The 26,245-nt window shown below is 50.0% G+C and overlaps 1 protein-coding gene across 11 annotated transcripts in view; it reads left to right on the forward strand.

The window, feature by feature from the left end:
* The window catches only part of ZNF536 (zinc finger protein 536), a 434,845-nt gene that overhangs the window by 274,495 nt on the left and 134,105 nt on the right, over positions 1-26,245 (forward strand). For 8 of the 11 annotated variants that reach the window (XM_053211368.1, XM_027044877.2, XM_027044879.2 and 5 more), the window contains 2 exons: positions 4,501-4,554; positions 11,381-12,952. In XM_053211368.1, coding sequence (XP_053067343.1) covers positions 4,501-4,554; positions 11,381-12,952 — 1,626 coding nt within the window. Of the gene's footprint in view, positions 1-4,500; positions 4,555-11,380; positions 12,953-20,308; positions 21,369-26,245 lie in introns of those variants that run through there. The other 3 variants (XM_053211371.1, XM_053211370.1, XM_053211372.1) reach the window with 2 other exon arrangements.

A 26,245-nucleotide genomic window follows, 5' to 3' on the forward strand; every position in this document is an offset into this window, starting at 1 on the left:
TGTGCAGGATATTTAGTGCACACGGGCCTTGTGTGCAGCGTGTGGTTAAAGAGAAGGAGCCCCTCACCTGGAACCTCACCTGGTGCCCGCAAATCTCCCTGACACCGAGAGGAGCCCCGAGAACAGGTGGCAGGGGGCCGCCGTCTTTATTCATGGTCTGGGGCACAGCTGAGCACCACCACTGTCCCGGAGCACTTCTTTCCTAGAGTCATCCCAGGGCAAAGAGGGAGCTTCTAAAACTAAGCACTCCCCCAGGCCCTGTGGGATCCTAGTCTTCTTGACCCTCCTCCTCCTCTCTCTCCTACCGCACGGGCCTCTTCCGGTTCCTCCAGTGCAGAGGTCCAGTCCCTGCCGCAGGGCCTTTGAACCCACTGTTCCCTCCACCTGGAAAGGCCTTCCTCCCGGTAGGTACTGGGGGCTTACCCAGAACTTCAATGTGAGCTCTTCAGAGAGGCCATGTCTTACTTCCCTGCCTAAAACTTAGCACTTTCTGAAACGATCCTGTTCAGTTCGGTTGTTCGTTTCCTTATGCATTGTGCGTCTCCCTCCAAGTGGAATGTGACGGTGGCGATACTGTCCATATTTTTAATTGCTATAATTTCGAGAGCCCCAGGGTCTCTAAGAGCCCTTTACATGTAGTAGGGGCACAGTGGATTCATTTGAAAGCTTGAATGTCAGAACAAATTTGAGAATAAGTGAAGTGAACTTCTTCCTGTAATCTCTGGACTATGCCAGGCGGCATGGAGGGGACAAGTGCCACGAGGAACATGGACCCTTCCCCAGGGAACCTGTGGCCCTTGTAGAAAGGCAGCCTGCACACGAGAACCCATTGGAAGCCACAGTGTGCCAGCTAGGCTGTGAGTTGCACGTAGAAGTCCTGGTTTCAGATAGAAGACCCCTCCCAGGAGCTCAGGGAGGGGTTCCTGAGTTCCTGCCTCAGGGTCTTTGCACTTCTCTGCCAGATAGGTGCATTGGTTTGCTCCTTTATTTTCAGAGTTTGACACCAATGTCCCCTTCTCAGTGAGGTCTTCCCAGTGATCGGGCTCAGGACGAGGTAGCTCAGACATCTGGCTTTCTCAGAACATGCCGATGTCCACTTTCTTCCCCAGGCTGGAGCCGCGTCCCCTTGGGCTGTGGTGGTAGTTGGAGGGGGGCACAGACTGCCAGGATGTGGGAGGCAGTCCACCAGGGCATCCACCGTTGGGCTGTCCGCAGGAGTACGGGGACCTGGCCAGGCGTGTCCTGTGATAGCACCCGTTTATTAGATGAAGACACAGGCCTCTGGGCCAAGCTTACCAGGCGGTTGGTGGCTCACCACAGGTGAGGTTTTCCCTGCCAGGGAGTGTGGGTTAGGAAAGAAAGGGGCAGTGTCTCCCCGCCAGGAGCCCTGCTGACCCTGTGCGCCCAACTCCCATCAGCTGGCCCAAACGTGGTCGTGGGAAAAACTCCCCAGAATATTTTGGGTGAATTAGGACCACGTGGATGGAAGCAAATGGATTCCGCTTTTTGAGGTTTTAAAGCTTGAGAAGGGTTATTTTCCCCCCTAAATTTCTGCTTCTTGTGCTTCACAAACTTCTGAGGTTTGTGACTAGTAGTCTTTGGAGACACTGAGAGAAGCAAGACAAGGCCGTGGACAGAGGCATTCCGGAAACTTCCCAGAATAAGGGAGAAAATGAAAGAAGCCATGGAAACATCACACTGCCAGCCCCCCTCGGAAACAGCATTTGCAGTGTTTAAAAGTCAGAATGGTTACCAGATAAAGATCAATTTCCTTTTTATCAAAGAACAAAGAAGTTGGAAAATGCTTAGACTCGTGCATTTGAATAGAACAGAAAGTGTTGCATGTTCCAAATCACCAAAATAAACATCCATTTTGACAATGTTAAAGTGTAGATTACATGAGTAATGAAAAATCCAAATCAAGTTATTTGTTAATAAACGAGTGAATACGGGGCTCCAGTTGTGGGGATGTCCTGTCCTGCCTTGCCCCCTTTCTGTCTGTGTTCTTGTATTTCCAAGTGACATGGCCAGAGGACAGCAGTCTATGAGACAGAATCCACGTTTTCCAAAATACCATGTTTTGAAGTTTTTCTGTAATGGACCCATATGAGCACAGTTAAAAATCCAGTGTGTAATAAATATATTTTAATTGGTCAGCGTATGAGGTGGTACATTCTCTGTGTTTTTCTATCCCACTCCATCTTTATGAGCCATCTCGATCATAGAGCATCCACTGATAAAAACCACTTTCCTTTTTTAACTCCACTACATTAACTCAATTACTGCCCTCCTTCCACCAACACCTGTTTATTAGGGAGGTGCTGAGTAGATGCAGAACCCAGGTTGTTCTCAGCACCTGGGGGGCTGGGGAGAGCCTACAGGAGCCAGAACATTCCCTGCTACCCCCTGAGCTGCAGCCAGACCCATGCGGGACCGAGGGAGGCGTGTGGAGGGCCCCAGGGGCCCCGAGAGGCCCTCAAATCCTACAGGCCACTCCACTCTGGCTCTTGCCGGGCAGAAACTGATGACAGACACCCAGGGAGGCCGAACTGCTTTCCTGTTTCAAACCTTACCATGAGCGGATTAGGACCCAATCACTGAATGTGTATGGTTTGTCTTCTAGAGCATATGGCGATGATTTGAATTCAGACCCAGTCAGTGCAGGCTCAGAAAGGAGATTGCATCAGGGTTCTCCAGAGAAATGATATATATATATATATATATATATATATATATATATACACACATATATATTCATATATGTATTCATATATTCATATTCTAAGTATGCACAATATATATTGTAGATGATAAAGCATATATGTGTATATATATATGCTTTAAATAAATAAATAGATTTATAATAAAGAATTGGCTCACTCAATTATGGATGCTGAGATGTCCCGAGACGTGCATTTGGCAAGACGGCAGACCCCGGGGAGTCAGTGGCATTAAGTCCCAGCCCAAGCCCAAGCCCAAAGGCAGGTGAAGGCGGATGTCCCAGCTGGAAAACAGGCAGAGACAGTGAATTCTCCCCTACTCAGCCTTTTGTTCTGTTCAGGCTTCCAGTGTACTGGATGAAGCCCACCCATGCTGGGGAGGGCAATCTGCTTTCCTCAGTCTACCCATTCAAATGCTCATCGCATTTAGAAACACCTTCCCAAACACACCCAGAATAATATTTGAGCAAATGTCTGGGTACCACGTGGCCCAACTGACGTAGAAAATCAACCATCACGGGGCTGCAGCAGCAGACATTTAGTCCTAACGCGCAACGGGAGGCAGGGATATTGCCTAGGTCGCCCCCGGCCGAGGCTGGCCAATCATTTCATTATGGGCTGCCTGAAAATGCGCTTCCTTCTTTTCCTCACTTCCCCCTCCTCTAGCCCCATCTTGGGGATACCCTCCAGGGCTCCTTGGGTCTGTTTTGTGTACAGGAGGTAGGCACGTGCTGATCAGTTTCCGGAAGGCTGGAGGGGTGTGTATTCTCCACACAAGCCCCAGATGGGTGTGACACCCCACGTAGTGGCTGCAGGACCCCAGGCTGAGTCGTCTCAGGTGGCTTACCTGTGTGTTGGGTTTCCCAGGAGGCTCCTGTTGTCTCAGGAATGACCATCGTAGAGAAATGTAATAAGCAACCTCACTCGTGAAAACTTGGAGGCACGAAAGTTCAGGGACTAATTAAAAATAAATCTCATTAGTTTTTTCCCCTCTCAAATTATGCGAGTGGTTTATTAATCTGGTTTTGATGTGCTGCGTGCACTGGTCCGGCCCTGAGTTGAGAACCTCTTTATGAAAATGGATTTGTACAGGGAAGCTGGAGGTGGCTTTCCAGGGCTCTGGGCTGTGGTCAGGGTGGGTGTGTGGGGCACGCCCAGCTCGGCTCACCCCTGCCAGGTGAGTGCCTCCGTGACGCAGCAGCTGGACACTGGCTGAGTGGGGTGTCTGGGGTGCTCTTCTTGGCTCCTGCTCGCATGCTCATCCCCAGGCAAGGTGCCCCTGGCCCAATAGGACCACAGAGAAGTGTGGAAGTTGCTTCTGTCATGCAGTACCATCGTCAAAGGGATGTGTGCCCAGCTGGGGGCCGGGGTCAGGGACTCTCTCACCTCTTGACTTGAGGCTAAGTCCACACTGCATGGGGGCTACTGGCTGGAGGCAGAAAAATGCAGCCAGTAGGAATCATGTAATAACAACAATAATAGGAACAGTAGCCACCACTTTGTGGACACTCGCAGGTGCGGGCACTGTGCTGATCCCTGCACCTGAATTCACTCCTTCTCTGTCCCAGCGCCTCAGTGACCAGGTTGCACCCTGCCCCTCGGCAGGGAGGAGGAAACAGAACCTCAGAGCCGTGAAGTTACCCACTCTGGGGTGCTCAACATCGCTTACAGGGTGAAACCCAGATCTGTCTCTTAACCGCTGCACTGTGTTGGTATTTTTACTTTTCTGGGTGGATTTTTTGGCTTGTTTTAGGGAATTAATGCAACATTTCTTTGACAGTGTGTGTCCACACCATAACCAGCGGGAGGAAAGGAAGTGACTTGTACCCACAAGGTGTGTTGACGCAGCCTCCCGGCGATTTCAAAGGGAAGTACCTTACACCCTGGCTCCTCCTTTACCCCCAACTCACAATGGCCTGAGGCCACGCCTCCTTGACCCTGCGTGCCTCAGTTTCCCCAGCAGCACGAAGAGGTTAGGGAGGTGGTGAGGCAGGGAAGCAGCCACTGTGGCACATGGAGGTATGGAAGGTGGGGTGGGATTACTCACTGAATCAGGAGATGATAAATTACTCATGCCGTTTTGGAAACTGCCTTTCATCTTCAAAGAGCTTCCGAAGCACCAACTGGTATATAGATCTGGGTGGAAACGAGAGTTTAGTGGGCCTAACCCAGGTGCCTAATGCCTGATGTACACATACCTTACCTTCGATGCTTCTGTTTCCTCTCCTAGGTAAGGTGACCAGGCTGTTTTAACGTTTATAAAAGCACATTGAATAGATTTTCAAATATAGATTGGTTAACATGAGTGTTTTTCCCATTTTGTTTTTCTAAAAGGAGAGCATGTGTTGTCCTTAGTGGGGGACAGCCACCTGAATAATGATGGAAAGAAAAAAAAAAAGATCGGCTTGCCAAAACATGATTCTCTTCTTTTGCTTCTTTTTTTTTTTTTACTTTTTGTTTTGAATTAAAATTCTATCATTTTTGTATTTCTAAGATGAACTAAAAGCCCATTTTATCCCTCCGCAGTCCGCCAACCTTGCTGTTCCTGCCTTAATGACATCCCAAACTTTTGTTGAAAATAATTGATTGAATTTAAATTTCCTTAAAAGTTTAAGAGGTAATGTTACAGTATAAATTTCCTACCAAACACTAAGTAGGGAAATATCCATTAGTGAAATTAACTACAGTTTCTAGGTAGCTAACAATGTGCCGTATACAGTAGGGCATGGCTAATGAACACTGCAGTGGGTGATATTTCATTATACAAATTAATGCTCACATTTTAATGGGAAAGTCACATAATGAATCTCGGCTTCAGTGACAGCAATTAGAGACACAGATTGTCCCCTTCTGGACAAGGCACTGTTTAGCAATAAGCAGCTGTGTGAAAAGTCTTCAGGTTTACAACATATATATGCTTTGGGGGAATTAGTGTACAATTTATATTAATGTACTGAAGCTTGGCTGCAAAGGCACCACCATATCTATCTCTCCTGGTATTAACTAAGTAAAGACATGTAGAAAGACTAAATAAATATCAAATGGAGGATGCAAATACGGGGAAATATCCAGTTACTCACCTTAAAAGTTAAAACACTTTTGGAGACTTAGCGCACACACACACACACACACACACACACACACACACACACACGTTAGAAGCATGAGCCACTTCTTAAAAGCTCGGTAAAGGGATTTCCAGAGAGAATAATGTGAATCCACCTGTTAGTTTTGGAGAGGTGCTGTTGGGGTATTGGCTCCATCGAATAATGCCAAAACAACTCCCCCGAACAGTGAGGGTTCCTTTGGCCCATCAAGTGCAAAGTGGAGGCTCAGAACGATGAAAGATGTGCTCGTGTAAAAATAGGTACAATGAACTAATTAAACCACTTGGTCATATATTTCTAAAAATTTATGGTACAGAGCCTGGGAGAAGTTACCAGTGGTATCCTAAAGTTGAATATACATCTTGTACCACGTGTCGGGAGGGAACTGCTTTAATGTAAGATATTTCCAGTAATTCATTAGTCTATTGGAATGACGAACCGATGACTTTTTATTTCAGCATGCCTCTTCTAGCAGAGCTCTCTTTTCTACAAGTGTATTGTCTGTGCCCGTACCTTGTTCCTTTAAAATATTGGGAGAGGCTTCCCCCACGGAGGGCCCCCAGTGTTCTGACCTGCTTTCTTCCCTGGGTGAATAGCTCAGTACTGGGCATCCTTTCCCCAGATGCAGGTTTCAAACTGTCCACCCAGTCCAGACCCAGTCTGCAGACTAAGGTACAGTGGTCCTCCAGGTGTTTGAAAAAGTTTTAGAGCAGGTGCCAATATTTAAGAACCAGGATATTGCATGTAGAAATCTGGACGGAGGGCCTTTTCTTAGAATGTCAGCGGTCCTCATGGCCCCTGCTGCCTGTAGTCGGGGGCGACTGCTCTCTAGGAGAGCCACCCACCCCTCCCCCCAAACCCTGCTGTTTCGCACACTTCTGTGATCCGCCTGGCTCTGACGGCATCTGAGTGTCTGCCTCCAACATCAGGCAGACGAAAAGACAGCGTCCCAAATGTCATGGAGGTAACTGGAGGACTCATGAGCCCCTTGAAAGCTTGGGGCAGTCTGAGTGATCCTCCCAGTAGATTCGGGCCAATTGATGGCCTGAGTGGCCAATCATTCAACTAGACAGAGCTGCAGGCAGGGTCTGGGGTCGCCTGTGCCACCGGGTCATATGGGGAACGCTGGGTGGGAGAGGGCTGACTGGCTCCCTGACTCGGTCCTGGGCAGAAGCCTGGGGCTGTGTGAGACTTAGCCCAGCACACTCGGGTCAAAATGCGTGGAGACCCTGACTGTGAAGCGGCTCTCGGCACAGGTAGATTCGGTGTCTGCGGTCACCAAATGCAAGGGAAGGGCTTGCCCTCTCCTCAGCCTACTAAAGGTGCTGACAGGTTTCTCTCCGTCTTGTTTAGGCCAGTGTCGGGAGATTGTCTCCCAAGCACTCTGAGATGCACCCTTGGGGGAAGGCATATCTGTGTACCCACTGGAATGTTTCCAGTGGGCAGTGGGACCCTTGGGCTGCCTGGGGTTGTCCAGGAGACACTCATCCCAGATGATTCCATACCTGGGTTTGCCTGGCCAGGAACACACACCACTAGCTGGGGTCTGAAGCGTCCCCCGTACCCTCTCTGAGACGAGGCCCCAGAAGGTGAGAGAGGGCGTCAAGGAGAGGGCAGTAGTGGTTATGCAAATCGTTTAAGGGTTATAAAGAAAATAAAATCAAGGATCTTTTTTTAAAAATTTTTTTTAATGCTTATCTTTATTTTTGAGACAGAGAAAGACAGAGCATGAGCGGGGGAGGGGCCGAGAGAGAGGGAGACACAGAATCCGAAGCAGGCTCCGGGCTCCGAGCCGTCAGCACAGAGCCCGATGTGGGGCTTGAACTCGTCAACTGCGAGATCATAACCTGAGCTGAAGTCGGACGCTCGACCGACTGAGCCACCCAGGTGCCCCAAGGATCTTTTTTTTTAAAACACAAATCCAGAGGGGTGGATTTGTCCCCTGGAAATTTGCTGTGGAGCATTTATCTGCAGAAGTGGGGTGACAGGAAGAACGAGGCAGGCCGTGGAACCATGCAGAACCATTCGGTCAGCGTGGGCAAGGGGTAGAGAAAGTCTAGAGCCTGTGTGTATCACGTGCAGTCAAAATCACCTTTGCAAACTCACTAAGTAGCCCCCAATCCAGCAGGGCCTAGACCCTTGGAGACCCCAAATCCCGTTTCTCAGCGATGGCCTGTTTCTCCTGGAGCAGTGGAGGCCAAAGAGCTGCAAAAGAGAAGTGGGTTGAACCAAGAAGAGTTTCCTACACTGTGTGTGCATGGCGTATGTGTGTGTGTGTGGTATGTGTATGTGTGATAGGTGTGTATGTTGTGTGTGTGTGTGTGTGTGTGTGTAGTATGCACATGTGGTATATGAGTGTGTGATGTGTGTGTGTGATTTGTATATGGGTGTTGGGTACGTGCTGGGTGTGGTATGTGTGTGTGAGTGTGTGATTGGTTGTAATACGTGTGTGTGTGCGTGTGTGTATGAATGTTGTGTGAGTGTGTGATGGGCTGTAATGCATGTGTGCGTGTAGGTCTATGTGGCGTGTATGTGTGTGGACTCCACTTGCCTTAGTGGCGTATGATCTGTGTCCCCTGCAAGCAATGGGTGCTGACGCCTCATCTCTGGTTCCTCACTCAGTTTCCCTCCCTACTTGGGAGGCAAAAGGTGAAGGTGCTCACTCATTCAATCTAAACGTTGTGTGTGAACAGATCTGCACGTTTCTGGGTGTGTGTGGGTGCCCGCGTGTTTGTACATGTACAATATGGCCCCATTCGGGAGACCTGGTTTTGCTCTTGACATGGGCTTCAGAGCTGACGTGAGCCTCAGCACTAAGAACGCTGACTTCGCACATGACAGGTTGAGGAAGTCGAGTCCCCAAGATGGATCCTGTGTCCCCGGGAGTGCAAACCAGCATGGGACCTCTGGTCCCCACTGCAGACTTAGCAAACACTTCCTAGGGTCCCCAGCGGACTACCTTCCCTGCTAAGCCACCCCACAATGTCTACCTACAAGGGCGCTTCTCCACCCAGGCTCAGCAGAGGCCCACATGGGGGCCTCTGAGGGACCTGAATCCCAGTCTTCATCTTGGAAATTAACTCAGAATTTCTGGCGGTGGAGGAGGGACCACGTGTCGGCATTTTTTAAAGCCCCCAAGCAGTTTCTTTCACCTGGGTTTTTTCAAAGTACAATCTTTACACTGCATCGGAATCACCAGGGACACTTTGTTCAACATATTGCCTTCTGGCCCCCACCCCAGACCTAGAGAATCAGAAGTGCTGTGCGTTGTGTTCCAAAACTAGTGTCTAAAAATCCCCTGGTGATTCTAATGGGTTTGAGAACCACTGCTTTAGTGTGAATTTCAAATGTGTGTCCTTTGGAAATATACACACACATCCTTATGCATCACTGCAGTCCCCACCTAGTAACACCCCCCCCCTCACCCCCACTGAGGCCTGGAGGCAAAAGTCCACATTCTCCCTCTGTAGCTCCTGCTAATGAACGCCCATGCATCCTCTGCGAACCCCTTGCCAGATGCACTTAATCATTTCCAGGTGCATTTCTGAAATGCATCCTGAGTTTCACCCAGTACCTGCAGGCCTCACCTCTGCCAGCTCTCACTGCAGGGCCCTCCCCTACGTTCCTGCTAACCTAGGGAGCCAGGATTCTGAGTTCCTAGTTGGGGTCTCCTGTCACAAGTCCGGCTGCTATCCCCTCAGCTCCAGAACCTGCTTCTGCTCCAACCGGCCACTGGACTGCTGGGTCAGCCCAGAAGTGCCTGTCCATAGCGTCTGTCCCACTGAGGGTTCCCTGACCTCTGATGAGGTGTCCAGATAGCATGGCTGGAGTGAATCTGACTCCAGAAAGTGGGAAAATGGTGCCCGAGGCCATTTATGCCTTTAGCTCAAAGGGGATACCCTTCCTGCTAGATCCACGTCGTTGGTCTAGCCAGAGACAATTGGGACTTTTCAATTTAGAGACATACATTCCCAATTCGGCCTCCCTTCCCGTCTCTGACGTGTCCAGGGGTGACCTTTAGCATCTTGCACGAGTCAATGGGGAGCCCATGGCCATCATTTTGAAGATGCAGACAATAGTTCCGCCAAGGTTTCATCATGATTTCTGGAGATGATATGGAGTCCCCTGCTCAGTCAAGGAATCCTTCTCCCCGCCTCTCGAGTGTTGTTACCTCCAAGTGCCCTACGCCTAGAGATTGGGAGTCAGAGCATCCGCTGAGACAGACACAGTAAAATGTCTTGGGGATACACCACTCACCAATGAGTTGCCATTGCTTTTTATATCAGTGTGGCTTACCAACAAACAGAGGGATGGGTGGGGGCCGCTGAGTTTCCTGGGAGAAATGACCGTGGCTATTGACAGGGTGCTATTGTGAAGAAGTTAACGGACTGCCACGATGCTGTTTCTTCCAGAGAGCTTTTTGATTCCAAAGTCTAGAAGAGACCCTGGATTGCTAACAAATTCTTGGAATACATTGAAATCCACATCTGTTTATCCTCCTCCCTTCCTCTATCCCACAATGCGGGCAGGTCCAAGTTGTATGTTACGGTATCTTTTTCCGTGGTGGAAAGAACAAAGAAGTTGGGTGTTGAATTTAAATAAATATTTAATTCATGAAAATGATCTTATATGTTTTAAAACACTCTTTAAAGCTATTTTTATTCTCTAGAAAGCGCTTATTATAGGTAAATTACACATTTTACTACCGGAGCATTAGGTTTGCCATTAGTACAAATTTAAGGCACTACAAAGACCAGTAGATAATGTTAATTTCAAATACAGAAACTAAATATATTTTGTACCTTTTTTATTACTCATTTTCTTTTAAGTTTTATTGACTGCTTTTTATCTTAACTATATGTCTTTACATGCTGCAATCATAATGCACTGTAATGGTATTAATATTTTATAGAATCGGTATTTATAGTTCTTTATTTAGAAACAATGCAGTAGGTCTGCAGATATCTGAGCTCGTCTGGAATGGTGCCCTCCAAATAATGATAAATTACTTGTGCAGTATGCCATTTGCTAATTATATCCATGATTTACTGCAGAGCAAGACTTAAATCATTCATTTCGGTCTTGCGTAACAGTGCCATAAAATTTTTAGGTTTAAAAATGGTTTCCATGTGTATAATTTAAACAAATTTTAGAGCTATTGTATACACAAAATATTGCAACCACCCATTTGTTACATACTTTGTCTTTTTAAACTTCTACTTTTAATGATCACTGTGGTTGAAATTATTATGCTTAATTTTCATAATCATAGCTTTTAAATCTACAGCCGTTTTCACATGTTAGATAAAGAAAAAGATAGCTAATTGTGTGTAGATAGTATGTCATTCCTGAATAGTCCCAAATGGTACAAAATCATTAAAAAAGCTTAAGAGTACGAATTATTCTTCTATTAAAAAACAGTTGCTCTCTAACTAATTATTAGTTTGAGCTGCTTTGTTTCCAAGAACAAATGTTGATCCTTCTAGCCTTGTTCAGCACACCAAAATGAGATAAACGCTTTTTTTTCTTTCTCCTTCTACCGAAATCTTGCAGGTGAGAAGCCCTACAAATGCCCCCACTGTGATTATGCCGGCACCCAGTCAGCATCCTTAAAATACCACTTAGAACGACACCACCGGGAGCGGCAGAACGGAGCCGGGCCACTGTCTGGACAGCCCCCAAACCAAGACCACAGGGACGAGCTGCCCAACAAAGCTGCTTTGTTTATCAGGCCAGACATCCTGAGGGGGGCCTTTAAGGGTCTCCCCGGAATCGACTTCAGAGGTGGCCCTGCCTCTCAGCAGTGGACAGCGGGAGTGCTCTCGTCCGCAGATCACTCGGGGCAGGCCACCGGCATGACTTCCGAGGCTCCTTCGGACACCCTGAAAGGTGCCGACCTTCCTTCCAAAAGCACCCACTTCTCCGAAATCGGAAGAGCTTATCAAAGTATCGTGAACAACGGCGTGAATTTCCACGGGTCCTTGCAAGCTTTCATGGACAGCTTTGTCCTAAGCTCCTTGAAGAAGGAGAAGGACACGAAGGACAAAGCCCTGTCTGACCCCCCGTCCATGAAAGTGCACGGGCCGGACGGTGGTGAGGACAAGGCGGGCGGTAAGGCGGTCGCGAGGAAGTCGGAGAAATCTCAGTACGAACCCCTAGACTTGTCGGTGCGGCCGGACGCCGCCTCGCTCCCAGGCTCGTCGGTGACCGTGCAAGACAGCATCGCGTGGCACGGCTGCTTGTTTTGTGCTTTCACGACATCGTCTATGGAGCTGATGGCTCTTCATCTGCAGGCCAACCACCTGGGCAAAGCGAAACGCAAAGATAACGCCATCGGGGTGACCCTCAATTGCAAAGACCAAGCCCGGGAGGCCGGTAAGGTGGCCCTGCTGCCCTCGGTACAATCAAACAAAGAGCTGGCGCTTTCCAGTGTGATTGGGCCTCTAGAGTCTGCGTCTGAGAAGACGGCCCAAGGGCCGGTCAAGGAGACTCTGGGGGAGCAGAAGAGCGGCACGTGGCCCGGCCTGGTGGACCCCGCGTTTTGTAACTTCCCATCAGACTTCTACAAGCAGTTTGGCGTGTACCCAGGCATGGTCGGCTCGGGGGCCTCCAGTTCCTGCCCCAACAAGGAGCCCGATGGGAAGGCCCACTCGGAAGATGATGCCCCGATCCTGATCCCCGAAACCGCAAACAAGAATACTACCGACGACCTCTCCGACATTGCCTCCTCGGAGGACATGGACTCCTCCAAGGGAGAGAACAACGACGAGGAGGATATCGAGACGGAGCCGGAGATGATGAGCAAGCCACAGTCCGCCCTCGGCAAGGACAGCGCCGGCGACAGTGGGGATGGCCTGTTGCCCACAGGTGCCCCTCAGCCCGTCCAGGGACTCGTGTCACCGTTGCCCCAGGCGCCCGAGAAGCAGTGGCACGGCCCGGGCCTTCTTCCAGCCCAGGACCCCTCGGCGGGCCTGCCCAAGCCAGAGCGGGGGCCCCCGGGCCTGGAGAAGCCGATGAACATGCTGTCGGTCCTCAGGGCCTACAGTTCTGATGGCTTAGCAGCCTTTAACGGCCTGGCAAGTAGCACAGCAAATTCTGGATGTATCAAGAGGCCAGACTTGTGTGGTAAGTTTTAGAATCGTCTTCCTTCAGTTCATTTCCCAAAACATCAGTGCTGAATTGTGCATTTTTAAAAAATGAGGTAGACTCCTCCGTGAGCACATGTGTGAACTAACCGCCCCGACAATGCTGTATATGCAGTGTAGACAATCACGAGAGTCCGTTTCATTTCGAAGGTTTAGAACTCACGCTTTTGTGTCCCGGTTTGCACCCCAGTGATCGGAGATGCCCGTCCAGAAGGCATGGAGAGAGGTGGGGGGGTGGGGTCTCCCCGTGCGAACTGCTCCTGTTTTTAATCTGTAACTTGAGGGGGAACATATTTTTAAGAACGGAAACACAGACAACAAGACATGGTAACTTGCAAACCCTTCAGTGTTTTCAACTTCTGCATAAGATGGCTGAAGACAGCTCCTTCCTTACTGCTTTGCTAAGCCAGACCTGCTTTCTTAAACTTTTCTTTACATTGACTTAGAGGCTACTAAAAATCGTATCACACTAACCACAATGTAGAAATAAAGTGATCCTCTCTCCACCCAGGGCGATTGTTTTGGGGTGTTTGTGACTGCTCTTTAGACATTCCGAACGGCAGTGACTTGTGACCTGGGCCTTCCATTATTGCCTTCTGTCCCTTTGTATCTTCACCTGTCTGTCTGATGTTCTAACAAGCAATGTACGTTGTGAAATCCCTGGTTAGCAGTGTTGTGATCCTGTGTATCTTGGACTTATGCCTGCCTGATCTTGTTAGCAAATTGGCACTTCTTTACCTCCTGAAAGAATATGGTTACCCCAAAGTAATTCCAGGTCTTAAAGACGTAATAATAAATTTGGAGCCTAGAATTGGATCAAATGAATGTCAGGGTGGGCAGGGAGGATCAAAGGCATTCTCTTGGCACCCAGATATTCCTCGCTGAAAGCCTCTCTCTGAATAGGAGCTCAGTGTATTGTATCTAGTCCCATGTAGCCTTGCCAGAGACAAATGATTGTGGTACCTTTCCACGTTTAATCTATGAATGGATTTCTGTGACTCTACTGCACCTGTTGAAAAAAGGAAAGGAGAGAAGGAAGAAAAGGGAGGGAGGAAGGAAGGAAGGAAGGAAGGAAGGAAGGAAGGAAGGGAGGAAGGAAGGGAGGAAGGAAGATGGATAATGGAAGGGGTTATTTCTCAACCTCCAAATTCTGATGTTGCTTTGAGCACACAGCAGAATTCAGGAAGCTGGACTGGGTGCACAATTTAAATAGATATATTTCTTTTACCCTCTCCTTCCCTAATTCACTGAGAACTGGCTCAAGCAGTCAGAAATATTTTTTTGAATTGTCAAAAATCACTAAATGGATTCCTGACAGTTCAAAACAATATTGACGGTTCCTGGCGCTGAATGATTCACAAGGCCCCATTAACCAGTACCCCCCGATCTATTTTTATCCACATATAATTCATTGCGTGTGAAGCTGTTAAAAACAATATTTAAAAGAAGGAGAAAGGGGTTTTATGTCAGTCCAATTTTTTTTCTCTTTTTTTTCTGGGGGAGCGATGTTTAAGTCTTCTTTTTTTTCATTGTTGTTTTAAGTTTGTGACTTTTCTTCCTTTATTGTTGTTTGGTATTTTTTTCTTTAAGTCTATTTTCAGCTCTTTCAAATACCTATGTAGGACCATAGTTCCTGCCAGGAATCCATGCATCAGAAAAGATCAAAACCTGGCATGTTCATAAGCTCATTCTTCTTGAAATGAGCTCGTATTACCCCTGTTAATTTTCCCGTCTTCCTATCAATGCTGAAGGAAGGCTGCCTGCCTTGGAGGAGCTCGCCCACTGGTGTCCTGCACAGTGAGGGTGGAGGGGAGGCAGCGTCAGTGGGCCTGGTGTCTCGTGAGCCCTTGTCCTCTAAACGGAGCACTTCTCACCTCCTCCCAAACAGCAGCCCACAGCACTCCCCTGACAGCTCCAGGGTATGGGCAAAACACTTTGCTTAGTTCACCTTCAGCCCTTGCGCCACAGATCCTGGGGTCTAAGTTGTGGCTCCTCTCTCAAAAGGGGAACGGACACCCTCGGGCCAGCCAGGCAAAAAAAACAACAGGCATCCTGGTTGCCTCTCCAGGTCGGGGTCCGGGTCTTAGCTCTACCCTGCACTCATGGTAAGATGCCAGAATGAACTCTGGCCACAAACTGCCTATTTTTAGAGAGCACAGGTTCTGCATTTCCTTGGGCCTCATTTCTTCTGTGTCCTCTCGCTCGAGCTTGGAAGCAGCCGGGAAGGCCCTCCCCTCGCCCTTGTGTTTGCTTGGGGTGGGCCGGAGGCACTGTCCCTTTTCCTCCACGTGGGGCCTGCCCCTGCCCTGTCTTCACTCCCCGCTCCCATCTCTGGCCCTCCCTAATCAAAATCTTCTTATCTTGATTTATTTTCTTACTGGCTGCTATGTGTCCCAGAGCCCAGGGGGTTGGGGATGGGGGGCCGAGGTAGGCATATTCACCCTTTTTCCACCAGTTGGTATCTGGGAGGAAAACTGGAGCCTCGCTGGTTGCAGAATGGGCATTCGGGGGCATCTCTCTCACGGTGCAGCTCACCGTCTCTCTAACATTGCAAGGAGCACAAATGATGGTTGAAAACTTCCAACCCTTATTGGCTTGACTTTGCAAGAGTGGAAATGATATTGGCATCAGGAAATCAAATATTCCTGACGTTTCTTCCCTCTTCTCTGCTCCACTCAAAGTGGATATGGATTTCCAAATGGAACCACCAGCTTGATATCTGGTTTCCTCAAGAAGCTGGGCTTTGCCAAACCAAAGAATCATTCCGGTATTCCTCATCTCAGGAGAGTTTGGGGTCTGACGGTTGTCTAGTTAGTAAACCCAATTCCCCACTTCGATGCCCCCAGAAACAGGCTTGTAGGAGGAGCTAATGTCCGTCTGTGTCTATTCTCATGGGATGTGAAAGTGTTTGAAGAAGCATCAGTCAAAATCTTGTTCAGATCACACAGACTCCCCACGGAGCTCAGCAGCAATTCTGACACATGCTGGCGAGTTGGAGGAGGTGGCATCTAACCCTAAAGTCTGTGGGCGACTCTCATGCTGTAGGCTGTACTTCTAGGTGCTCCCTATCTCTGCATGCCTGCTTCCTAACTGCTCAAACTCTGGTCTTCCATTGCATGGCTTCACGGACCTAGGTTCCTGGCCAGTGGGCACTGCCCGTGACTGGCCAGTGCACTTCTGTCTCGGGTTCAGAAGAGAGAGATGAGGAGGGGGGCCAACCCAGCCCATTGGGTAGAAGACTCCTGTAGCACGTGCCATGGTTGAGAGCTTGTGCCTGAACTTTCTAAAGGTCCTTCCATAGAGAATAGAGCATTTGCCTGTCAAAGCCGTATTACAGAAGATCCCGAGAAGGAGCCATCTTGGATTAAGCTGGAGGATATGGACTGTTGGCTCTAGAGTAGGTCAGATCCCACTATGGACCTGATTTCGTTGGGTGAAATCCCACTCCAATTAAAGCTTCCATTTCTTGAGGTGTCTTTCAGACTCCAGGCATAGCCCACATTTCTTTATTCTGCTGAAGAAACATGGCATACAGGGTCATTCAGGGTCATTAGAGAACCTGGATGTGCCCTGGAGTTTGTTGGAATGGATTTGACCTTGGTCCTGCAATGGGACAGGAGCCACATGAGTATTTAATTAGGGAGCAAGGGCAGGCCGGAGCCGTGCTCACATACACTGAAAGGACAAGGTTGGGCAATCCCCTTGTCCAGGCTGAAACACTTGGATGAACTGTTGAGTCAGCCAGCAGCGCAAAGGTCAGACAGCATGGACGGCATGGGCTTCTGTGTGCCCCAGACGGCACAAAGGCCGGTCTGCACAGCACCTGCAGGGCTGGCTGCATGGCAGGGTTACAGAGCACATTTAACCCCAGTTTGTGGATTTGGAAAGCAACCCACAGATCACCCTTACTCTTTGCCTTTCAAACCTGAGACAGATGGCTGGAGGTCATCGTGTGTTGAGTCCGGCAAGCAGGGTTTGCTCAGTGTCTTTTGGTGAGCCCAGAGGCAAGGCTGATGGGCAGCATTAAAGGGAAAGGCAGCGAGAAGGACGACACACTTTGTCCCCTGAAGCTCTGGAGTTACCACCACGCAGGGAAGGGAGGCTGAACGAGGAGACTCCACCAGCGTGTCTGTCATGGGCATGAGGCCTTGCACAGTGGCTTCTGGACAGAGGCACCCACCAGGCCCCAGGAGAAGCTATTGGGAAGGCAGGGTCATTAGCAACAGAGGCCCCAGTAGTCCTAACTTGTTATTCTCAGGTTGTAGGGGAACTGGTTTCCTAACCCAAATTATGCTTGAGACCAAAGGTTCCCTGGGCTCCCGCAGTAGTGAGAGAATCGGGACCCCCTCCTTAAAAAAAGAACGCGGGGTCCATCAAAACCTCTTCCCATCATCCATGCTAAGATGTGTGATGAAATGAACTAGGACATCTGAGCTGAACGCTGTTAAAATGGGACTTCCGTCCTCCACAAACCTCGCTGATTTCCAGTGTCGGCAGTCTGAAAATATTCACTACTTACCAGCTACACAGTCTAAAGCAGAGGTTGGCTACTACTTTCTTAAGGGGCCCGAGAGGAAATACATTAGGATTGCAGGCAGTGTGGTCTCTGTCACGCCCACCCCACCCTGCCCTGCAGTGCAGGAGGAGGAGCCACAAATGATCATTAAACAACTAGGCGTAAGGAAGGAGCTGCTGCTGTGTCGTCCCTAGGGAAGACACACAGGAACCCGTCTGCTGTTGCCTCGAGGGCCAGTGAGATGATGCAGGGAAGGCCCAGGTTAGTGCCTGCGGGGCTCCACCTACTGCCACTCGAAACAAAGCCAGAGACACCAGAGACTTTCCTGAGAGAGAGGCTTTGTAGACCCCGATGGCCTGGTGTACCTGTTCCCAGAAGGTCACATCTCTGCCTATGCACAGAGACTTGCAGGAGAAGACTCCTCCGTGCCTCATGGAGGTCCCAGAGTCTCCCCGGTCATGGCCAGTGTAGGCAGAGGAGGAAGGGACAGGAGCTTGGCTCTGAAGGGAGCTTGCTCCGTGGAAGCTTCAGTTCCCTCAGTGATGGGCAGAAATGGAAGGATGAAACAAGACGATGGATGTAGAAGAGGTTGGATAAATGGTTCTCAATTGAGTTGGTGTTTTATAGCGGAAGTGAATGTCTACGTGGGGCTGTCGTGACAGAGTGGTGCCAACGTCCAGATGACTTTTGGCTGCCGTCTCCCTTTGCCATGAAGCAAGTACTTCCCATCAAGGTTTAAGAGATACGTTTTGCTTCCTCACGTCTGCCACGACAGGTCATGGATAGCAAGGAGATTCTGCTGGTGACCTTGTGATACCTGTTGCAGTGGCCCCACCCTTTCAGTTTCTACCCAATTATCTTCCCTCCTGTGAGACGGCAGGTACTTGGCATAGGGAGTAGGTCCCTCCTCCTCAGCATTTGACCAAACTTTGGCTAAAGTCTGTGGTCAGAGATTTCCAAGGGGGCTTGGCTGGAGTGTGTGGAAACACCGTGAGAGCTCCCCATGTGTGTGTATGCGTGTGTGCACATGCATGTGTGTGAAGACACCCAAGCATAGGCAACAGGTGCACGGCCCAGGGTTTTTGGTCTTATGGATGATTCTAAGATTGAAGGGGAGGCCTAGCAGCCAGCAGGTTCCTATAAAGAAAGGAGGTTAAATTAGGCAAATGGCACAGGAAGATCCGCCAAGTGTATAGGAGCCCATGTTCAGCCAACACCAAGGAGGGCCGTTAGCCTAGAAGATCCTGGGCGTCTCCACTGTAGGGCCTTGTTGTCTCTGAAGCTGCCATGCTTTATTTAAAGCCAGATGAGCAATCATTCCTCCTTCTTCTCATCTTTATGAGCTGATTCTAAAATGGATTGGCTTGCAGAGACTGTCGATAAAGCACAACTTTGCACTTGCTTTCTCTGCCTGATTTTATCATTTACGGATTGGTCGTTGGCTTCCAGAGTCCAGCCTGCTCCCAGGAACAGTGTGTGTCCAGGGGCTGATGTTAGACCCCAGTAGGGAGGACCATTTGGCTTGTGCTGAAGTCCAAGGGCACATCCTTCTTAAGTTAGTGCAGAGCAGTACTCCATGCTGCCCGCTCTGCCCCAAAACCAGCCACAGAACCTGTCCCTCAGATTCCGGCGGGACACAGGGGAGGTGCTGTCCCCTGGGATCTCCTGCAGAAACCGGCACCCACGGATGGGCTCTCCTCTTCCCTCGTCCAAAGCCTCACTGTGTGCACTGTCTTGACGAAAAGGCAGCCTCTTTGGATGGCAGCCTCTGCAAACTCTCTGGGCATTCTCTTCCTCCTCCCCCCCACCCTCTTTGTAGATTAAATGGGAATGCCACTGACGTGATGTCGTTTGCACTGCAGGATGACAGAACTGTTGTGTGAATACCATTGTATTTGCCAAATGGTCCACTCGTCATTTCAGAACAAACAAATGGATGGTGTCTGTAAGTCGGCAAACACTGGTGACATTTAGCCTTGTTTATGTTCCTTTCCTTTTGCTGCATATTTTTGGCTCCAAAAGCTACTGTCTGAATCAACAGTGCCTCTGAAGCAGGAGAAAAGTCTGGTAGCTTTCACCTTGGTTTCTGTGTGCGTATTCTTTTTCAATTGCTCGATACCTACTGCCCAGGACCCAGCCTAGGGTGGGAGAAGACAGCAACTGAGCTCTTGGTTCAAAAATAATAATAACAATAATACACACACAGACTCAGACACATGCGTACACATCCTTTTCTCCCCAGTAATGACTTAAGACTGGGAGGGAGGAAGAGAAAGCTGAGGAAAGAGAGTGCTGTCAGACCAGACACCCACATCCCTGGGGACGTGCAGACTCTCCAAGCCCGCCCGCTGGCCACTGCCGTATGATACGGCAACAGCGTGACCCCCTCGCTGTCTTGTGCTGAGTGCAGGTGTCCTGAGCTTAAGCTTGGCTTCTCCCTCCTTCCACTGCTGACTCGGAGTGATGCTTGGCACTGACAGCCACGTAGATACAGGCCACATCTTAGCTATTGAAGGAATCAGGTTCTTTTCTTTTTTATATTCAGATGTTGTGTGCAAAGCCCAGGTTTCAAATAAGTAGTAATTATCTCCTATTACTTAGCGCTGATCAACAGCACCTCTACGCCTAATTGCCAACCTGCTCTAATCACGTAGCCTATTCTTGCTTTAGCCAGAGACGGAAGGACCAAATTTTATAAATATTGCTTTATTGTCATTCCTCCATTAAACAATTAGGGAGCGTGGCCCTGTCCTTGCTTTTGAATGCCTCTAGCCTACGTGGTTTCTGGATTGTTTAATGAATCTGCACATTTTCTTGCAGGTAAGTGACACCCCCCGTTCTAGTCGGTCTAGCTGGACTTGCCCTTGTCTGTTCGTGCTCCTCGGTGGCTATCTGCAGCTTGTTAATTGTGTAAAGTCAAGAGAAGAATGTATACACATATGTGTGTTGAATAAATAATTACTATTGGCACAGGTATGTGTATACACACGACACATCAACCCCACCACAGTATATATAGCAGAGAATCAGGGAGGTTAAAAATATTGCCCCATATGTTCCACTATTAGTCATGGATCGCGAAGGCTTAGTAACTTGAACGAGAGAAAATTCCCTCCGAGTCGTGAATCCTGAGTGACAAACGCTGGTGGATTGGAGGTCCCTTCACCTGTGAAAAATCTGACTGGGGGCCGGGGTCGGGGGTGGAGGGTTCCGCTACGCCAGCTCGCCGAGCTTCCAGGGGCGGGCCCTGAGGGTCTCGTTGGCATTCCTGCTTGTGTCTGATTGTCCTGTATTTTGTAACACTTTAGAAGACTCCAGAAAAGTGCAGTAATTCTCTTTCTCCATAGTATTTAAGCAGTGCTATTGCTAGTTGAATATTGTGTCAGGTTGTCCTATTAACCGGGAACAGACGACAGTAAAATCCCAGGGTACAGGCACGTTGGCATCCATAACTTCAAAAATGGTGACTGAAGCAAAAAATGTGTAAAACTTGTGCTGGGTTATCGTGTGCTTTGGACTAGAGTATTGTTGAAGTAATTAGAAGATTATATTAAGGTGTTCCTGGTAATGAAGGCATGTAAGTTATAATAATTGTAGCTTTCTGAATAAGTGTCAAACTATATCTTTAAGTGTGCTGTATGCTGACTTACAAGTTAGGTCATTTATGAATGGAATGTAAAACAATACTAAAAATGCTTCAATAACTTATCTTGGTATTGCTAATAAAAAAAAAGCTGTGAAACATTAGTGCAGTTTTGAGTCATTATGTTAATTCATTCCACAACACGCCCCCTCCCCCCTCCTCCCCCCTCCCCCCGTGACATCCTCCCTTGTCGGAAGCGTCCACAGGACATTCAGGGAATTCTAGTTTGCTGCTCCACTGGGATGTTGGCTGGGCAACTGGTTGCTTCCCACCCACCCCCTCCGGCCCCGGCTCACCTTTAGGCGGGCCCCACTAGTAACCACTCCCGAACGGGCAAATGCAAAGGCACCTGCAGGTTGGGTGAGGTGACTTGGTGGTGGGTGGGTGACCGCCGGGTGACACGTGCGGATGTCTCTGTACAAGTGACTCTGGGCACCGAGACCCCCCAGGCCTGCTCACAGGCCCCGCGCGCAGGGACACTGAGGCACGCAGAGCGCAGGCTGCTGTCCCCCAGCCCAGGTGGGGAAGAGACTGCTCACACCCAGCCTCCCTCCAGTGAACCCCCACCTGTGCTTTGAATCCCGTGAAGTGTAGTTTAAAAAAAAATTGTTTTTAACGTTTATTTTCGAGAGATGGAGAGAGACAGAGTGTGAGCGGGGGAAGAACAGAGGGAGAGGGAGACACAGAATCTGAAGCAGGCTCCAGGCTCCGAGTTGTCAGCACAGAGCCCGATGCAGGGGCTTGAACCCACGAACCGTGAGATCATGTCGCTTAACCGACTGAGACACCCAGGTGCACCCCCCCCCCCACCCCGTGAAATGTAGTTTTAAATGGAAAGGCGCTGGGAATTGTTGGAGTTGGAATATTTTTGTCTGCGGAGATTTTTGGGTTGTGCCTGTATTTGCTGTCACAGGCTTTTGCCTGCCCGGTGCCCCACTCTATATCATGGCGGTGGGGCAGATGGGGGCGGGGGGGCGTTGGTGCACAGGAGGGAAGGAGTTTGCTTCCTGTTTTTGTTGCTTAGATTTTTTTCTGTCCATGAACTGGTCTTCAGGGCCTTGCCACTTCAGCGTTTCCAAGCCTTCCTGCTTGGGTCTGTTTTGGAAACGTCTAGACTCCCCGCACACGCCTGCTCCCCGTTTAATTCATCCTGTTGGGTGGGGGGGGAGGCATTATCATTTTGACAATGTCCCCACACTCCCACATAAGCCAAGCGTCCCGTGTGTGCCAGGGGATGGAGGCCTGGGAATGTCCCCTGAACAGCCCTGGCCTTAGCAACGGGACAGTCACAGCACCTTGACTGCTTGGAACATTCTCTTCAGTATGTCTCCTGCGAACTGTTGATGTGATCCCGACCCCAAAGACCATGTATAGTAGGAGATTGTCTCTGATCTGAGAGAAGCGGAGAGAAGGGAGAGATTCTGCGTCTGAGAACACATGACAAAGCCCACATGGAAAGCGTAGATCTTGAAGAAAGTTTACTAGCTCTCTGCCCACAACCGCTTCCTGATTCTTTGTTCACGGTGAACTGAGAACACGCACTGTGGGTTCTGGTAGAAAACATGATGGGCCCCGCCATGCCCAGTGAAGGTAAAGGTAAAGGGAAGTGACCCCAGCCCCAGGCCCCAGGCCCCAGGCCCACGTGGCCACCCTGAGCCTGAACAAAAAGAAGGACTCCAGGAGGGTTTTGTCTGTATCTCTAGTGCCCCCTGAGTCTGGGGAACTGTGCCCTTTCCTGGGTTCTCGAGTCCCGAAGGCTCCACGGGGCCTGCATCACCTCTGCGGGCACGTTGCACCTGTGAGGAGGTGCTGTGTTCCCTCCTTGGGGCCTGAAGCCCTGTTTGGGTTAAGAAGCCACATAGGCAGCTCCCAGGATGGGGCTCACCAGCACCCACCTTGTGCAGCAAGGGGCACCCCTGGGCCCCTCTGGACCAGTGCGTCAGGCCTGGGGGCACAGGCAGGGAGAAGGAGGGCTCTGGAAGGCTGCTGGGCCTCAGTGCCTCTGCTCAGGGTTGAACACGTTGCCCGAGGCACTGTTCATTCACAGCCACTCTGCATGCTCCAGGACCCCTTGCCTACCCCACAGCCCTGACCTTGCCAAGCCAGCAGGGACTCAGGGGTCCAGTGAGTGGCCGGGGGCCTTGGGTATGGAAGGAGTACCACTGAAAGGGACAAAGCATCACGCTGACAGTGGGAGGGCTCCTGGGGCTGCTTATCTGGGCATCTGCTGTTTTGTCTCCCTCCCTGGGCCCATCCCCTAATGGGGTCTCTACCCATTTCCGCGTCTAAGGCAGGGGGTCTTTCCTGAGTCTCTCCCCAGTGGTGACTTCTCAAGCTTAGAGGAGACCTTTGTGGATTCTCATCCTTTTATGAACCGAGTCCCAGCCTCCTCCCATCTCTCCCTTCATGGCACCCCTGCTTCCCCCTCACCTCCCCCTCTTTCCTGCCTAGGGGGAAGAACTCCCTTCTCACCCGTTGAGCGTTCTGGGGAACATCCTGTCTGCTGTGAGCGAGCTGGGTGGGTTCGGGTCTCTGGAACGAGCTGACTTCATTTCACAGCTCTGCGTGGGGGCTGTAGCTCTGTTCCCTGCTGTCACCACCCGCCCCACCCCCCCCACCCCCCGCCATCCCCACATGGGGTTCTAACAAGCCCCACCTGTTTGCACTCTACTTGGGGCAGCCACAAGCATCACCTCCTGGACCTGACCTTGACCTTTCCCAAGCAGGGCCGGCCCACTGATCTGAGGTGAACGGGACCCCCCCCCCCCCCTTGGTAGGTGAGACTGAAGTTTCGAGGAGGTGATTGTGCCTTGAGGTGGGATAGCCGGAGGAAGGGGATGGTGGTCTGCACCTTATGGTAAGACAGAGTCCTCAGATCCACTGATTCATCTACACACGTGGGGAAGTATGTTTGCTTTGATGAAATGCAGATATTCTGGTGGTGGGGGAAACAATCTAAACTTTGGGAGGTGACTATGGCTCATGTATAGTCACTTTCTCAGAGATGTCATGATGATTAAATTACCTTCCTGAGTACGCAGTCGCACACTGGCAGCGTCGTCTCTGCATGAGCAGATTCCGCCTGTTGAGCAAACAGTGTGCGTTTTCAAGGTTAAAGTTGGGGAACTCTGCAAAGCTATTTCATTAGCAAAAACACCCATTTGTGCGCCCAGACGCCGGCTGGCTTTCTGACGACTTTCTCTCTCGTGCTTTTTGTGGAGTTGTCCAGGCACACCCATCTAATCGTAACCCGCTGCTCGCAAGGTTACGTTTTCTTTTTGAACTTCTGTTGTTGTCAAATTAATATAATATGCTCTCAATTATCCACATAAAAGGAGAGAGGCGCCCAAGCAGGGAAAGTAAATTTGCAATTAATTTCCTAAATTATTGCTCTTTTTATATGATGGACAAGTCACTTTTCTCTTTTGACTCAAGGGTTTTGTATGTCCTGGAGGGAGGGCTGGGCGGATCCCCAGGACAGGCCACTCCCAGGTGTTCACACACCTGGGGCAGGGCCGCAGGCAGATGTTCTGTGGGCTCGTGGAGTGGCCTCGGTGGGTGCTTAGGGGTCCGGGGTATGTTTGGCTCTTTCTTGTCAAGGAGAGTCCACTAATCTTCTCGGTCTCCCGAGATCCCATTGGTGACCTAGTTGGGGTCTCCCAAAAAGCAGACCGTAAGATAAGAACCCAGGGGGAGGTAGCGTATGTGGGCGGAGACCCCAGGAGCCATGAGAAAGGGAGCAGCGAGGGCGAGGGCGATAAGGCAGGGAGGAAGCTGCCCAGGTGTGTTAATGAGAAAGTTGCCACTGTTGGGGTCTGCACTCAGTGCCTCTGGGGACCCTCTAAGGCATTGTGTGGAGCTCATCTTGGAATTACCCCACTGAGGGTTGAAGAAGCTGGGGTATTTAGTTGAGCGTCACTGCAGCCCACACAATGACCAAGCAGTCTTCTTATGTCCTGAGAGAGACAAGAGGCCACTGGCATGCCGAGTGGAAAGGAAGAAGTAGGACACCAACGACACGTGCCACAAGTGGGAACCCCTTGGCCAGAAAGTTTTTACTGCATAAGGTCACCAAGGATGACAGAGACTCATCCCATGATTCCCTGTGGGAAGTGAACTGTGCATTTTAAATGTTGAAAAGGGCCTGGCCTCTCAGCTTAGACACAAACTTACAGGAGGCCAGGTGGGAGGGCTGGCCTCGGGGTCAGGAGACCAGGAGTCCTACCAGCAGTCGAGCTCCAAGGAGCTCCGACGGCTCATCCTTTAGTTTGGGCACCATTTCTCCATTGGCGAAAGGAAGGGGTGCCTGGACGTCCCCTCAGTAACCTCCTGGGTCTCAGACTCTGACTTTCACGGTCCTTTCTAGCCCAGACTTTTCAGGAGACCTTGTAGGACCTGGTCAGCCCTAGAGTCCTCAGGAACACTCACTTCAGCAGGGCCCTGGGTGTGGGAGCCAAGCGGGTGTCCCCACAAGTGCATGAACACGTGGGACTTCAGATTGACCGAGACTATTTACTGCTCGAGGGCGTGGGGCCTGTGACTACTCACCTCAGCGTGAAGACATTTTTATTAAATCATAAGAGCCCTGAGGAATTTCCCTTTCCTTTTTTTTTTTCTAAAGGGGGAGTCAGTTCAACTGGATTTTTGAGTTCATGGTAGTGCAAGAAACACTTGATCATTTGACTTTTTTTCCTTTTCAATTTTCAACCTCTTGTGTTCACAGTGGAGCTTGTGAAGGTAGTATTTTCCATGATTAAGTTTTCCTCAAACACATTACAGGTACCAATTTGATAATGCAGTGTGTCCCTCTTCGGACAGTAGTCCCTCTTGGGAACCCCCAGCTCCCAGCCGGCACGCCTACCTGGTGACACCTAGAGGCAGAGAAAGGAGGTGCCGAGTGTGGTATGAATCGTACTCTGTCGTGCACCATTGGGGCACAGGGACAGTGCACATCCTCCTCCGTGCGGGGGGCCTTTCCGTCCTTCTACCCTCAGGGCTCTCTTGGCCACTCAAAGTTGCTGTTGGCTAGCAAGCCGCACCCATCCACCCCCCCCCCCAACTTGGGACAGTATATGCTGTCTCCAAGTGTGAACCCCGCAAGTCCTTGGTCTCTT

This window comes from Acinonyx jubatus, chromosome E2 (assembly GCF_027475565.1).
Source record: "Acinonyx jubatus isolate Ajub_Pintada_27869175 chromosome E2, VMU_Ajub_asm_v1.0, whole genome shotgun sequence".
NCBI classification, from domain to species: Eukaryota; Metazoa; Chordata; class Mammalia; order Carnivora; family Felidae; genus Acinonyx; species Acinonyx jubatus.